At 46.9% G+C, this 14,878-nt stretch overlaps 1 protein-coding gene across 5 annotated transcripts in view; it reads right to left on the bottom strand.

Moving 5' to 3' along the window:
- Positions 1-3,514: 3,514 nt before the first annotated feature.
- The window catches only part of NEU2 (neuraminidase 2 (cytosolic sialidase)), an 18,978-nt gene continuing 7,614 nt past the window's right edge, over positions 3,515-14,878 (bottom strand). For 2 of the 5 annotated variants that reach the window (XM_014952180.1, XM_014952181.1), the window contains one exon: positions 3,515-4,626. In XM_014952180.1, coding sequence (XP_014807666.1) covers positions 3,688-4,626 — 939 coding nt within the window. In that variant the 3' untranslated portion in view covers positions 3,515-3,687. Of the gene's footprint in view, positions 4,627-6,713; positions 6,919-7,898; positions 8,016-10,346; positions 10,455-12,033; positions 12,115-13,315; positions 13,366-14,878 lie in introns of those variants that run through there. The other 3 variants (XM_014952178.1, XM_014952177.1, XM_014952179.1) reach the window with 3 other exon arrangements.

Genomic DNA, 14,878 nt, shown 5'->3' with positions numbered 1-14,878 from the left:
TTCCTAAATGTTATCAGATGCTGAACGCCATGAAGTGGCTCTGCACAGACAGCAGCTGTAAGCTCTTGTGAGCCACAGAGTGGTTACAAACCCTGTTCCCACCCACTGTGAAGAGTATCTGCATATGGCAAAGGGTCTGTGCAGCGTCTTTGATGGTCCTGCCTGGCTACAGCGTGCTGCTGGCCTCACCTGTACCAGCTCCTTGGGATGTCTGATACCTACAGCAGCTTGTCTGGAGCAGAGCTGCAGCAGCAAGCACAACAGCTCCGAATGTCAAACCATGGCTTGACCTCACCACACTCTTGATGCAAGGGATCCATCTGTGGATGAAAAGTGGACAGAGCTGCTGCACAACGTGAGTTTTGCTGGAAGGAAACTGCGTTTGGAGAGCTTCTCCTGATCTACTGCAAGTTAACAAGAAATAAAAGAGAGGTAGAAGCCCTGGTCAGACAGTTGAAAGACTGATGAGCTGAATAGTTAACTCTTAACTCCTATCTTACCCACCACTGACTTCAGTTTTTAGCAGCTGCTGCAGTTTCCTTCAAATGAGAATCCCATGTCCAGCCACACTCAACTCCTCGACTTGGAGGGATAAGCAAGGGGATGGGATCCAAACGCTTGTAGCGACTGTGGCAATAAGATGCGCAGGCTTGTTTCTGCATTTCTTGGTTCTAGAAGAAAGCACAGCACAGCTCCAGCTGCTCAAGAGGTGAATCCCAACCCCCTGAAACAAACAGCTCTGCGATCCCTAGGGGCTCATTGAGGACGCTGCCTGAAGATGAAATGGCGCCTGTTCTAGTTTCTCGTGGCACAGGCACGTGAGCTCTGCAGGGCTGGAGAAGGACCGGTCCCCACCTGGTCGGCACATGGGCCTTTGGTGTCCTGAAGTACCTTATTCCCAAAGGACAGAGGTAACTGCTTCTGCCCCACACGGAGACAAGAGGCTGCTCTGCAGCAGAGATTTAACACCACTCATTTTCCTTCCACTCGTGCCTATGCCAGAGAAGACTGGTGAGCAGATCTGAGGAAGAAGAATTGGAGAAGTTATCTAGAGCGTTTGCCATGGAGAGGGAGTATAGTCAGCAGCCTGCACCAGCGACACGCCAGGTGATACTACCAGTGTACCCAGCACAGCTTTAGGCTTTCCACCAAGGAATAGGATGTGCTTTTGACTGTCTACACTGCCATCCCACCAGCATGTAAGAGCTACCCTCGTAAAAGAAAAGAATAATGGGTACATCTGTCAGACAAATCCAACCCAGACTCAACAGAAGCTTTTAGGTAACCGCAGCAGCAGCAGTATTTCATTTAAACTTACTTGAGAGAATGAGGCCACAGACAAAGAACTGGGACACATTTTGATGTTGGATAATAAAAAATTGCAGCCCTGGACAAAGCAAACACCATTTTTCCCCACGTTAGGGTATTATTTCAAGCTGTCTCTCAGACATTGTAATAAACGCTTTATCTGAACTGGGTTTGCTACAGATGTCCAGGTAGGATTGTAGCAGCTGGCTGTAAAATCACCAGCCTGCCCAGGACCAGCAGATCAATATTGTCTGTAGCATCATTCAGGATGTGCGTTGGTCACCCAAAACCCCTGTGCAGTGCCTTAGAAAGGGTATTTCCAGGCTTGGTCAGATGAGAAGTTCTTGAATATGCATTTTCATGTCATGAAACAAAAGTATTTCATCGTCTGGCTGACGAGGGAAGTTAAGCCTGCAGGACAGCAGTTAGCTTTGCTGGAGTCTAAATATAACATTCCCTCATCAGGCATCAGTAAAAGGCTACGGGCCACAAAAGTGTACTTAAGACTCTGCCCTACATCTAAAGAACACATGAGTAATACCCACAAAGTACTGGTTAGTTGAGCCACTCTGTGCTACTCCAGCCCAGCGTTGCTACTGACCTGCTGCTTAAGAAAGGCTTGGTAAATTACAGGTGTATTTGTGAAGGCCAGGAGATCTCATCACTCCCTCAGTACCTGCAGCCTCCAGGTGCCCTGAAACAAACCTAGATAGTGAGAAAAATCAGGGCCCCTTCTCCCACTGCCCCGAAAGCCGTGAGCAGTAAGAAGCAAGGGTGAGGACACTGAGCAGAGACTCACAGACCTGAACAGTGACAGTGCAATGGGTCCTAAGGGACCTGCCAGCGTGCCCCAAAGGGCAGGCCTTCCGAGAGCACTCTGAAAAGCAGGTATTTTTCTTCACCAATACAGCAAACAAACATATTTTCCTTAGAGCCACCCCACACGTGCACACACAGAATACAACAAACAAGCACAGGCTGGTTCCAAAAGCAGAATTTTGTCCAGAGGCATGGGTAAAGCTTTCCCAGCTCCATCTGCTCTGACGTGTCTCCCTTGGTACCCATTCATTTCTGGTCACTCCCCTTTGTCTACTCACAGCATAATGGCTCTTTTCAAATCACACCGTGGCCTCAGAATAGTCTCTCTCTCTCTCTCACCAAAACTGGGGCTGTTTCCTTCAGAAACCTGCCGAAAATCTGTCTGTTGGGAAGCCTTCCAGCTCGAGCCCTCACACTCTGCTCTGGGCTTGGTCAGGTCTCCTTCCTGGGGCAACTATGCCATGTGCTGGAAGCTGGATAAATATTGTTTGTTTTGACACCTGGCTTCACAGGCCAATAATACCGTGTAATAACAGCAGCCAGGCTTGCGAGACGTCGGGTTGTCAGCGATAAGAGCAGTTGCTGTGGGGATGGATGACAGCTCAGCACTGGTGTTGGGAGAGAGCGGCCTGTATTTCCCCTCCAGACCATAAATGGGGAGCTCCCTCTGCAGACCTGTCCTGATCCTGCAGTTTTGAGACCTCAAAACTGGGGTGGTGGGGGCCTGATGCCCCTTGCCCGGGGAGAGGGAGCAACTGGGGTACACACGAGGCTGTGGTTTTCTTGCACATGAGAAACTGCAGCCTCTCAGCGCGCTGTAAGGGAAAGGGCAAACGAGCAAGAACGGTCATTTCATGGGAAGTGAGGAGAAGGCAAAGTTAGACAGAAGTCCCTGGGGGTGGGGGGGTGCCTGGGAACTCAGTAAGGCAACCCCAAATCCACTGCAGAAGCGGGCAAGGGAATATCCCAAGAGGAAGACACCCCTTGGCCTTGCTGAAGTGGGAAAACAGCAAGCCCTGAAAGCACGAGTTGGCAGCAGCAGACTGCAGGAAGCAGCCCACCTAGCCACAGCCACAGCACTTTTCTGAAGACAGGCAGAGGGCTGAAACCCCAGCATTCTCCCTAGCCCTTTCCCCACCAACTTGCTAAATACAGCTCAACATAAACTCACTGCCCCCTGTTCCCTCCCAGGCAGTCCCAACACCTGTCACCCTGCACGTTCCTCATGGAGGCTGTTGGAGGTCCAGAGGCAAGAGGCCCTGCTCAAAACAAGCAATCATGCTTGTTTTGAGCACAAGATGTTCAAGGTGGCAGCCAAAGGGAAAGGCGAAAAGGGAGAAACAAAAAAAAAAGAAAACCAAACCAAAAACCCAACCCCAAACACATGTTCATTTTCAGGATGTTTAATAGACTTTGCAATCTACAGACGCCACAAGCCAACGCCAAACTAAGGGTGCAGGAGGAGTACAAAAACATCTTGCTGGAAGGTGAGAAGTGACAGCGAAGAGAAGTATCGGGAAAGGTGTTTTTCAGAGGGATGCTGAGGGAAAGGCTCAAGACTCAGCACTCTGATGGAAAAGCTTGCTTCAAAGTGAACATTACAAAGATTATCTCTTCACATTGTTGGCGGGTCCCATATTCAAAGAGGCAGGAGAACAAGGGTGAGCCATCTGGCCCAACCCCCATGTACTGCAGATCCGAGTAAGCACACAGGCCCTTGAAGAGGATGCTTGGTTTTGTCCAGTGTGCGGGGTTTAAAGGGCTTTTGTTGAGGTAAATTCCTAGATCTTTTCGGCTCCTTGGGTCTGTAGGATGAGTGTAGAGCAACCAGCTATCTTGGCACGTGGCGTCAGGGGGAGGTGGGAAGGCAGTGATGCTTCCATGACATCCAGAGGGAGGTTCTACTAGCGTTTCAACCCGCTGGCCTCCCTCAAAGTCCACCCCGTGGTTGTAGCTGACAGCCTGGATTCTGGCTCCCCTGCTGCTCCTCGCGTTGCAGTAGAGGACCTTCCTGCCGCAGGTGTGCACCTCCGCTACCTGGCACTCCACCGCGCTCTCCTCCCCCACAAAGTTCCCCATCTCCCACGTCCTCCCATGGTCGGAGCTGATGAAGCAGAAGGCGTGAGGGGTGGGGTGTTGTTTAGGGTCCAAGATGCGGTAGGCATAGGCAGGAATCACAAGGCTCCGGGCCTCGTTGAGTAGTTGCAACCCGTGGCCCGGCCCCACTGCAAAAGTGGCCCAGTTCTTGTACTCCGTGCTAATGGTACTGTCGGTGACATCCTGGACAGAGCTCCAGGTGCGTCCTTGGTCCATGCTCGTGACGTAGCAGAGACGTACCAGGTTGATCTTTGTCCTGAGCTGATGCTGCTCAGAGATCTTTCCTGGGACGGCGATGAAGAAGAGGATCAGTTTCCCTGTGACCTCATCGTAAACAGGACAGGGGTTCATGGATCGGTGGTCTTTCAGCTGCGCACTGACAATGGTCTCCATGCGATTCCACTGCCAGGGCCAGTGACAAGAAGGGAGACAAGAATGAAACACACCGTTACAAACAGATCCACGTCACAGTGTAAGAATGCCTGGGTAAAAGTTGCAGAAGAGCACAAGAACAGAAGAGAAGCGAGTTAGTGGACAGAGCAAGAGAGAGGAAGACAACGTGCTGGCATCGCCAAACCTAAGTGAAAATTATTTGGATGACACAATGCACTTCACCAAACCAGTGGGTTATGTCCTTTTTAATTACTACTCACCGAGGAGCTGACAGGTCTGTGTCACAACACAGCCAGTGTCTGGGGACACTGTTTAAAAAACTACAGTAGCTGAATTTTCAGAAGTTCTGACAAGTACATGTATATCTATATATATACACGAGACACACAGACATGCCCAGTGGCCAAAGCGTGCTGGTACAGACACTGTGTCGTGTCGGTGTTTCTTAGAAGTCAGCCAGGTAACTGAGCCCTTTTCAAGTATCCTGGATGCTGACAGATCCCTTTCCATTCAGATTCCTGTTCTTCTGCTTTAATCCATGTGTGAACAGGCATCCCAGCCCTCACTGAGGCACCTTGCTGGAGCTGACTGTGTAGCTTTACGCACCCTGGTGTGGAAATTTGGACCCTGAGTTGTCCAACGCAGAAAATAGGTCGCAGAGCAGGTATTACTACCCTCCAAGCCCTGTCATTCATTAAATGAACAGCACGTAACACAATCACATTTCTAACCCTAACGTTGCAATTAGAAAAACTACTCCTGCATAGTGTTATTGGTTTGGTAAAAGAAGCAGTATTCCCAGTAAGATTATACTAATTAGCTTTTCTACCCTGACTTGCTGATTACCCTTTTTGGTCATGTCTTATCTTTGTCTATTCAAGCAGTATTAACTTTTTTGGAATATTTAATATTTCCATTTTAAGAAACACTAGCATGTGAACACAAATTACTAAGTTCATGACAAACTGAGCCCTACTTAACTGAATTACAGGGGGTTACACAAGATGGTACCTGAATGGTACGACACTGCAGGTGCACTCAGAGGCTGCTTCTGAGACTCCAGCTCTTAAGAGTCTATAATCTAAGACAACCAGTCACCAATGAAAGATTTGAACAGAAAAATATAATGTCTTTTTCTTTTTCAAATACATTAATTCATTTGCAAATGCAAAAAAAAAAAAAAAATTATAAATAGAGTATCCACCTCCCCCAGTCACCCAGCAAGATAACTGTTAATAATAACTGGTAGATTAATAAGGTAGCCAATTCACTGGCACAGACAAACCAGACGACACTCTTTTGCGTGGGGAGACTAGCTGTTCTCAATTGTTTTATAAACCTGAAATTAGTCCTAAGAAGATGAATTAAAAAAAAAAAAAAAGAGAAGTCACTGATTGCTAATTCACTCCCCCCCACATCCCTGCAACACTCCCCATTTCTGAAAAAAAAAAAAAAAGAGAAGTCACTGATTGCTAATTCACTCCCCCCCACATCCCTGCAACACTCCCCATTTCTGCCTCTCCTCCACATCTTTGCTGCTGCAAGAGGACTTTTGTCCCATCTCTCTGTTTCCCCAGCTCTGTGATGATGGGTCAAAGCCATCCTCAGAAAATCTACTGCTCCTGCCTGCTTTAGTCCCCCCAAAAATATATTCCAGGGGAGGTTCAGATTGGATATTAGGAAAAATGTTTACACGGAAAGGGTTATTAAGCCTTGGAATGGGCTGCCCAGGGAAGTGGTTGAGGCACCATCCCTGGAGGTATTTAAAAGCCAGGTTGACATAGTGCTTAGTGACATGGTTTAGTGATGGGTTTTTATCAGTTAAGTGATGGTTGGACTAGATGATCTTAAAGTCCCTTCCAACCCAGACAGTTCTATGATTCTGTGAAACAGCTGCCCAGAGATGGGGTTGAATCCCAGCAGTTATAACCACACATGCATTACTTACAAGCACATTTGTTTCCTATAACCAGGGAGAAGCAGCAGCTGCCCTCTCCCCACATTCAACTCATTATTTGGGGAGACAGGGGAGCAGTGCAGGTGGGCAGCCCACCCCTTCCCCCTTCCTCCCCCCCATTTTCTCCCCACACTGGTACCTGAACACGGTGCGTGGCTGGGTCGTACATGCCTCTGCGCATCGCGATTAGCTTGGCATGTTCATCTACCACATCCTCTCGTTCCTCAGCAAACGCCAGGATGATGCCAAAACGTGGCAGGTAGAGCAGGGCTGGAATTCGATAGCTCCAGGTACCATTCTGGAACAATGTCTCTTGCTTCAAGACAGGAAAGGAAGCCATCGTGCTAGGGAGAAGGAGGCAAAACACATTGCATTTTGACCCATCCTTACCCCAGCAAAACACGACGGGGCAGATTCCACTGCTTTCTGCAACCCCTGCTCAGTGGGGACCGTCCTGCGTTGAAACATAATTTCTGCTACTTTCAGCTTTGTCTTTTTCTTGTGCTTTTCCAAAGGGAACCCACGTGCTGCATGCGAGCTGGCAACGCCGACCAGGCTTACCCCAGGAACAGCCTGGTCGGTCTTACTGGAGTGACGTAAGGTAAGTACACTAAATACAATTAAAGAAAAAGCTGTCCGTGGTTTGTTTCTTTCCTTTTAATTAAATTCACAGGCTGGGATTTTTGGGGGTTTGCTTTGCAATTCAGAAGATTGTTGATAATCAAACATGATAGTATTTTCCCTCAGAAGACCTCTCTTTGTTGATGGCGTTTCAAAAACCCAGCACAGAACTTCAGCTTTGCCAAATATGACTTAAAAATCTGACAGAAGTGACACACTGAGGCAATCTCTGACCCCAGCTGTGCCCCTCTGTGAGGATGGTAAGCACTGAGCATGAAAAGAGAAAAAGAACATCCCTCCCCCCTTAAGATTAAAGAACAGTCTGAATGATGTCCCACTGCATCGGGTGGGACTTCTGGCAAGGCAAAAATCTTGTCACCTGTACAGTGACATAAAAGCCACGTTGGGAAAACATGAGGGGGCTTTTAGGGAAGCTGCCTCTATGTAACTGGTCTGTGCTATGTCCCCACAGAGCCTCTCTTCCTCTCCTCAGACCTCTCTCTCCCCTTGCACCAAACCTCTCCCATGAATTCCTGGCCTGAATATCCTCTGCTCAGCAGAGGGGAGCACAAGTTGAGGGGGGAAGTAAAAAAATAAATTAAAAATAAAAATCAAGCCTTAGATCTCTGACGCATTGAGTGGGTAGGAATGGCAGGGAGAAGATGACAATACACTATGAGTAAGAAATTCAAATGCCTCCTACCTCAGCTGAGGCAAGACTTGCAGCGCTCTTTGTTGAGGATTCTCCTATTTACCTAAATCTTGGAAAGCTCTAGAGTGGCTATTGGCCACGTGTCAGTTCCTTATGTTTTTGAAGACTGTCTTGATAATTCAGGACCAGATGGAGGCAAACTGAAGACTGCTTATGCAGCTGCAGAGTGGAAGAGCCTACCTGGAGAATTCCATTCTTCCATATCACAAGAGAAAAGATTATATTAGCCAGCATAAGTAAAACAGACTTGATTAACTATTTTATTTTATTTTGTTTTCCCTCAGTGCTGATTACCGAGTTAGGACAGCACAGATAAGCTAAGTTCATCCTCCTCAGACACTACCATCACATTATGTTCTCTACAGATCCATAGCTAGGCAGCGAGCATTCAAATATCCCTTGCTTTCACCTTCCAGATGCTATAAATATCAGTGAGATTTTTGAGCTCACAGCACTGACCAAAAAGGCCCGAAGGGCACTATTTTAGCTAAAGTGAGCTGTACAGACCCCAGTGAGCCACAGCCCCATTGCCACTCAGATGGAAAGCCACTGGAGATACAAATCTACCTCCAAAGGGTAGCTGCCAGCTCCTTGCAGTCCCTGGCAATAAGGCAGTGAGAAAAGGTAGCAGAACTGCTACTGTACAGAAACGTTACCAGGCTTTGATCACAGCTATCCAAGCAACAACACGAGGAAAATAGGAAGACCTTCCTAGAAGAAATAACTGTGCTGTTCACTACTTACCAGCATGGATCTGGCTATTTATACAGACCACAGCCGTGGCTGTGTTCTCATAGCTCCCGAAACAGAAGAACACTAGAGTGCTTCCAGACTATTTAAAGGGAGATTATTTAAAGGGAGATTAGTCAGCCTGCCTGGTGCAGCACAGGTTCCCTAGCATTCCTGCTCGTGATGCCATTCTGATATTGCAGTCCTGCTCTAGGGCAGGGCAAGAAGGCAGCCAAAACCAAAACAAACAAACAAGAAAAAGAAAAGAAAAGGAAAGGGAGCGAGAGATCTGGGCTGCCCCACGAAGCTCCTGATGTGATGCCAAGAGGCCAGTGCCAGGGGAGGCTGTGCTGCAGCCTACTGTGCCTCCTGTACGTGCCTGTCCCCTGCAGACATCTCTGCCCATGCTCTTGGTCCCTTTATGAGATGCTTGGTGTGGGTGTCACAGCAGTATTCTTTTCCTCTTATTGCCACATGGGGATCGAGGGAAGGTGGGATGTTAAAAGGCTGGGAATAGCTGCCATAGAAACGAGACTGAGGCTCCTGGACACAGCACCCGCAACTATAATCGAGGAAAATACCAGAACCAAGTGACTCTTCCATCTATTCAGAGACTAAACAAGGGATATCTGTGAGTGTGTGTGTGTACACAAATACACACATTTGTATATATACTCCCTACACACAGTGTGGGTATTACATCTGTTTGCATATATACACACACATACACACCATGTATCCATCTGCAGAGAAACTCTTCCATCCTTTTTTTAAACACACTTAAAGTCAGTATTCAGTTTCTTCTACCTTGTCCCTCATGGATGCTCAAGCAGAGATTGAGCCACAACAGTTTTAGTTTCACACAGCACTGAGAATGCAGAATCTTTAAATAAGCTTAAAGATCTTCTCATATATATATATTTTATTTTTTTTTAAAATCCAGTGCTGCTTTAGTTACCTCTCCAGCCAATTGAAAGGAATTCATTTTTCTCTTGATCTCTACCCCTTTTCAAAGGCAAAACCACCAACTACATACTCCTGAAGGGAACTAAAATGAGTAAATCATCAACAGGACAGTCACACAAAGAGTACTCAAAAGCTCATACTCTAGCACTGCAGGAATTCAAATCATACACCCCAAGTCTCTCTGAGATTAAATTGCCAAGGGATGCACGTGCCCACAATGCTACTTTGCTCCTAAACCCCCCTGAAACAGCACTGGCTGGACTGCAGGGAAGAAGGAGGTGGCAGCATTGCAGCCAGCATGATCTAAGGACATTGGAAAGACAAACTTCATAGACCATGGCAGTAACTTCTGAAAGACCAAGAGCTACAACTGGGAAAAAGACAAACTTCTGGGAAGACAAAGGTCTGAAATACAAGCCAAAGATGGGAGAGCTGTACACAAACCGACAACAGCTGCTCAGGCTTGTATCAATTCAGTCACCTCGGAGAGAAAAGTCAGCTGTAGCTTTGTGAGGTGAAGGGGAGAAAGGGGAAGTGGAGCTGATGTGGTAATTTTTTCCTAGGAGAAAAAGTGGCAGCTGGTCACCTCCTTCCAGATGACAGAGATGCTAGTGAGCAGAAGGGAATTTATCATGTAGCCATTAAGCCAGTATTCCCTTCTGCGTTTTGAATTTATTTACTGGAGTTGTAAATTTATTTCCCAGGCCTATCCTTGCAAAGTGTCCTGTTCAGACTGACATTTACCTGCAATTCCTCTCCGAGGCACCAGGGAAGCTGCTGCACTGAGATCCAGTACCTCCCCTCCAGGCAGAGCTGGGCGGACAGGGAGAAAGACGGTCACGGTGGAAACACCTAAGAGGAGACAGGGGAGGGGGGTTAAACTGGAGGAAACCATTACTCACAGCTTGCGAGTCATACAGCTGTAATGATTTCCAAAACAGAGACTGTTTCCCACACACCAGAAGGGTCAAAAGAAGTAACAGTTGTCAACAAATGAATCTATGATGGACTGATGGCTGGAAGGAGCCCGAGTTGCGGTGAGGGATGGGTGCCTGTATGCACCAGGAGATGGTACTTGTTCCTTCCACTTTGGTCCTTCAAGGCAGCTCACATGGACTTGTCCATACAGCAGGACGAGCCCTTGCATGTTTGTTTGCTTTAACCCTCTCCAAGAACAGTGACTATAAAGGATAACATTTCCACTGGCCTCAGCTTCTGTAAAAACCTGTCCTTCGCATGTTCAGATCCCAGCTGAAATGACAGTATGTCTTCAAAAACAAACAAGCAGAACTGAGGTAATATGCTCAATCTCTGTCCCTCTGTCACTCCGTGCAGGTGACAGCTTGTTCTTGAAGGAGTTCAGACATATCCCCCAAAACGAAACCAACGCATCCAGGGAGGTTTTGCAGGGAAAACACAAAACAAAAAAACCTGCGAGTCAAGGACAAAACCCAACTAAAATTCTGCTTTTCAAGGCAAGCACAAGAATCCAGGTCCGCTTGTCTCTACTCAATGTCAGACTTGGACTTACAGTGTTTTCCAAACTTACAAAAATCAACCAAGCACTACGCTGAAATACATTTCTTGTTTCACTTAAGGAAAAGATGCCATTTCCATTCGGATATTGTATAGAGTGGGGCCAGGAATAGCCACATTCCAGTTGTACAAGACTAAGAAATAGGTGACCATTTGCTTCTAGAACACTGGCTACACAGTGTGCCCCGACATGCAAGCCTTTATTCCTATACAAACAGCACGACTCTGCCTCTATCTGCCAAAGCCCAGCATCAGAGCACTCCATCTCCAGCCTTCTTATGCCCCTAGACCAGATGCTGCACTAAATCTAGGCAATGGGATTTCTTGACAACCCAGACAGCACACGTTTATTTAGTCAAATAACGTGAGGTCAGAAAGGAGAGTTATCGGCGAGACCTGCCAAACAATAAACTTGAAACAAACTGAAATGTTCAGAATTCAAAACCAAAAAGGCGCCAAACTGGAATTACTTTCATCCAGCAGCCAATTGGATTACATTTTTTAACCACACTAGAAACAGAAAGTTTTTCTTGTGGTAAAAGCTTCATACCACACTTACAAGGGGATTTTCAGCCTCCCCACTACATGCTTTCCTGAACAATCAATCAAGTTCTGCTTTTAAAATGTTGTGGCTCGGCCAGGCAGTAGCTCCCGTGCCTTAAAGTATACAGGTTTTCTTAGCACTAGAGAGGAATTACACGAAACAGCAGTATTTTTCTTAGCATATGTTTGGTGGAGGAATACACAAACTGCACTCCTACCTGAACCCGCGAAATGTTTTATTTACCTTTTTAGTTCCTAGCAATATCCACTGTTATGAAAAAGGAGTTGTTTTTTAAAATTTAAAAAAAAAAAAAGAAAAGAAAACAAAGAAAAAGAAAGGAAAAGGAAATACCTCTTTCAGTCTGTGTCTCCGGGAAGTCACGTCAAAGGGAAAAAAAAAAAAAACAAAACAAGCAGCACTCCTACTGGATTAGATAAAAGGGAGGCTCACCGCACTCTAACCAACTAGTCTCCAACCTGCAAAATTATTTATATTGGCAGCAACGTCAATTGTCTTGTACTCCCAAGAAGAGCTAGCAGCTGGTATGTATACACAAGCTGACATTTAAATAGCAAACCTGTTTTGCATATAGGGGGAGGTTCCATGTGAGCTGGACAAGCACTGAGGAAAGAGCAAATTAACATAGTAATTAAACAGTGTATTTCAACCTGCATGGATTGACAGCCCCGTGGAACAGCTGTTGTTTCTAATGGATATAGATTTCAGCCTGCTGTCTTAATTCTTGGTCCTCTCATCCCCTCGTGCTGAGGAGAGGAACGTTCCTCTGGTCCCAGCACACAGACTCCCAGCACTTCCTCTTGGAGCGCTCCTGAGCCCAGGTTAGAAATTAGAAAATTGGCCAAAAGAACCCAGAAAATGGTTATAGCCAGCAAGTGACAGTGCTGTGACAGTCTGATACATTGCTCTGCTGGCTGCACCCACCTCTCCCAGCCATCAGTGTGCTTCTTCTGGATGAAGGAATGGGTTAACCCAGGCATCCCCTGGCAGGGATACAGGAATGACCCACTGGTGCAGGCACATGTGGCTCCCAGCAGCTGCTGTGGAAGTGTTACTGAGGCCAAACCATCCCAGCAGCTGCAGGCAATGAGCTCGTAGGGAGAGGATGAGCCCAGGGTCCCAGCTGAGGAAGAAGAGGACGGCACCATCATCCCTTCTCCCATCTGTGCCCTGGCTGGCTCAGAAGCAGCACCTGCAGCTGCTGGGAGTACCCAAGCTAATTATTTCACAACTACCTTGTGCTAATGGTCTAATGTGGCACTGCTGCTGGCAGAAATGACCTCTCCTATCCCCTTTCCTTGCTCTTTCTCCTGCTTTCCCCTCTTCTCTACAGGGTTTCCATCGCTGCCATTAATGCTTCTTGTCTTTGAAATGATCTGAAAAAATTAAAATAACAATCCTGCAACCAGATCTTGCTAGCAATGAAAAAGGAGGAAGAAAAGTCTCCTCATTGGATGGCAGCTGTGGTTGATTTCTGCAAGCCAAACAGGGAGTTGCAAAGCTGTGGATTTACAATCAACCAAGCGAATTAATGTAATGCTTCTGTATTACTATCTTTCCTCTCTCTTGAGCAACCCTGTATCGCTTCTTGTGCCAGCACTGATGCTCATCTTACCTTGGCAAGCCATCAGAGGATGTCAGTCTGGCAGAAAACTAATCCACAAGAAAAAAAAAAAAAAGGAAGGGAGAAAAAAAAGAGTTTTCTGCTAGGTCACGGTCCTGGACTGCGTCAGCAGAAGTCAGACAAGCAGCAGGATCTGCAGCAGGAGAGGGAGTAGGAGCACGAAGCTGTTGACAGGAGGAGCAGCCTCACCTCTCCAAGACTGGCAAGTGGCCATTAGATCCAATTAGCCGTAGTGTAAAACCACACCCCGTGTTTACCAAACCGTGCCTCACTGGGCAAGTGAAGTATGGCCTCAACCGAGACACACGGGAGAAGCCCCAGGGCATTTGTATCTCAGTGTTTCACCTGGAACCAAACAATAGTCAACGGGAGGAAAAGTCCCTCCAGAGACAATGACATTAATATCCACCAGATAACAACTTTTAGCAGTGACTCCTGGAGAAAATCCAGAATCAAGAAAACAGAAGCAATTAAGGAAGGGAGAAAGACACTGAAGAGGCTGCGAAGGTACGGTCTTGCCAGAAAGCCAGACATGAATGATTGCTTTGTGGCTTTCTTCACCTTTTTTCTGCTCCCTGGCTCACAGCGCCGTGACTGAGGTGGTGCTCTGAGTCACACAACTCACCCCTGCAGCCAGACAACCAACAAACGCTCGTCTGTTTAATAGAAATCACCTTGCCCAGCTGCAGCTTAAAACTGCTTGTCCCTCTCTTCTGAAGAGTGGGAAGTCCCAAATGTGGCTTCCTGTGGTGGCAACGGTTCCCTGCTCTACAGAGGCCGTGCATCTGGCCACCTCCTGTCACCCAGCTCCCCTTCCTCCCCGAGCGAGGTCCCCACCATCCTCTGCAGCCAAACAACAGGTTGTGCACCACAGCTATTTCACAAAACCATTCCTTGCTAACTATAAAAAAAAATGGATGCTTCGGTGTAGATGTGCTGGGTTTGATTTCCTCCCCCCTCCCCTTCCCTTTCCCTGTGGTGTAAATCAAAATCAGTGTCACCAGTGAAGTTTAAAACGGGTATAGGTCTGAGGAGAATCAAGTTCTTCGCTTCTATTGTTCCACACTTACTTCATTGCCCTTATATCTGATTGTTGTAATGAAAGCATTTTTAAAAAGGTTAAAAAATGCAAATGGGGTGTGTGGGTGCATTAATAAGAGGATATAAAAATAATGCAGGAGATAATATAACGACAGAATACCGAACAATGGAGCATTTGCATTTGGAGGGCCGCGTTCAATTTCGGGTGCCACCTCTTAGGAAAGATATAGCAATAGCTGCAAATGAAGGCTAAGAAAAAGACTTGAGAAGCTCATGCTCGTGAGCATCTGTGAAAAGAAATCAGTAGGAAAACAAGAGAGGTCACATTTAATGAGTGAGACCTAGTCCATTAAAAATTATCAATGTGTACTTTCCTTGAAAAACATTCAAACCTGAATCCACTGATTCTTTAAACTATTGGTGAGGGGTCTGGAGAACAAGTCTTGTGAGGAGAGGCTGAGGGAGCTGGGGGTGTTCAGCCTGGAGAAGAGGAGGCTGAGGGGAGACCTTCTC

The sequence above is a fragment of the Calidris pugnax genome, unplaced genomic scaffold (genome assembly GCF_001431845.1).
Source record: "Calidris pugnax isolate Ruff unplaced genomic scaffold, ASM143184v1 scaffold232, whole genome shotgun sequence".
Classification (NCBI taxonomy): Eukaryota; Metazoa; Chordata; class Aves; order Charadriiformes; family Scolopacidae; genus Calidris; species Calidris pugnax.
Note: the sequence above shows the minus strand (reverse complement) of the source record. Positions and strands in the feature narration are given on the sequence as shown.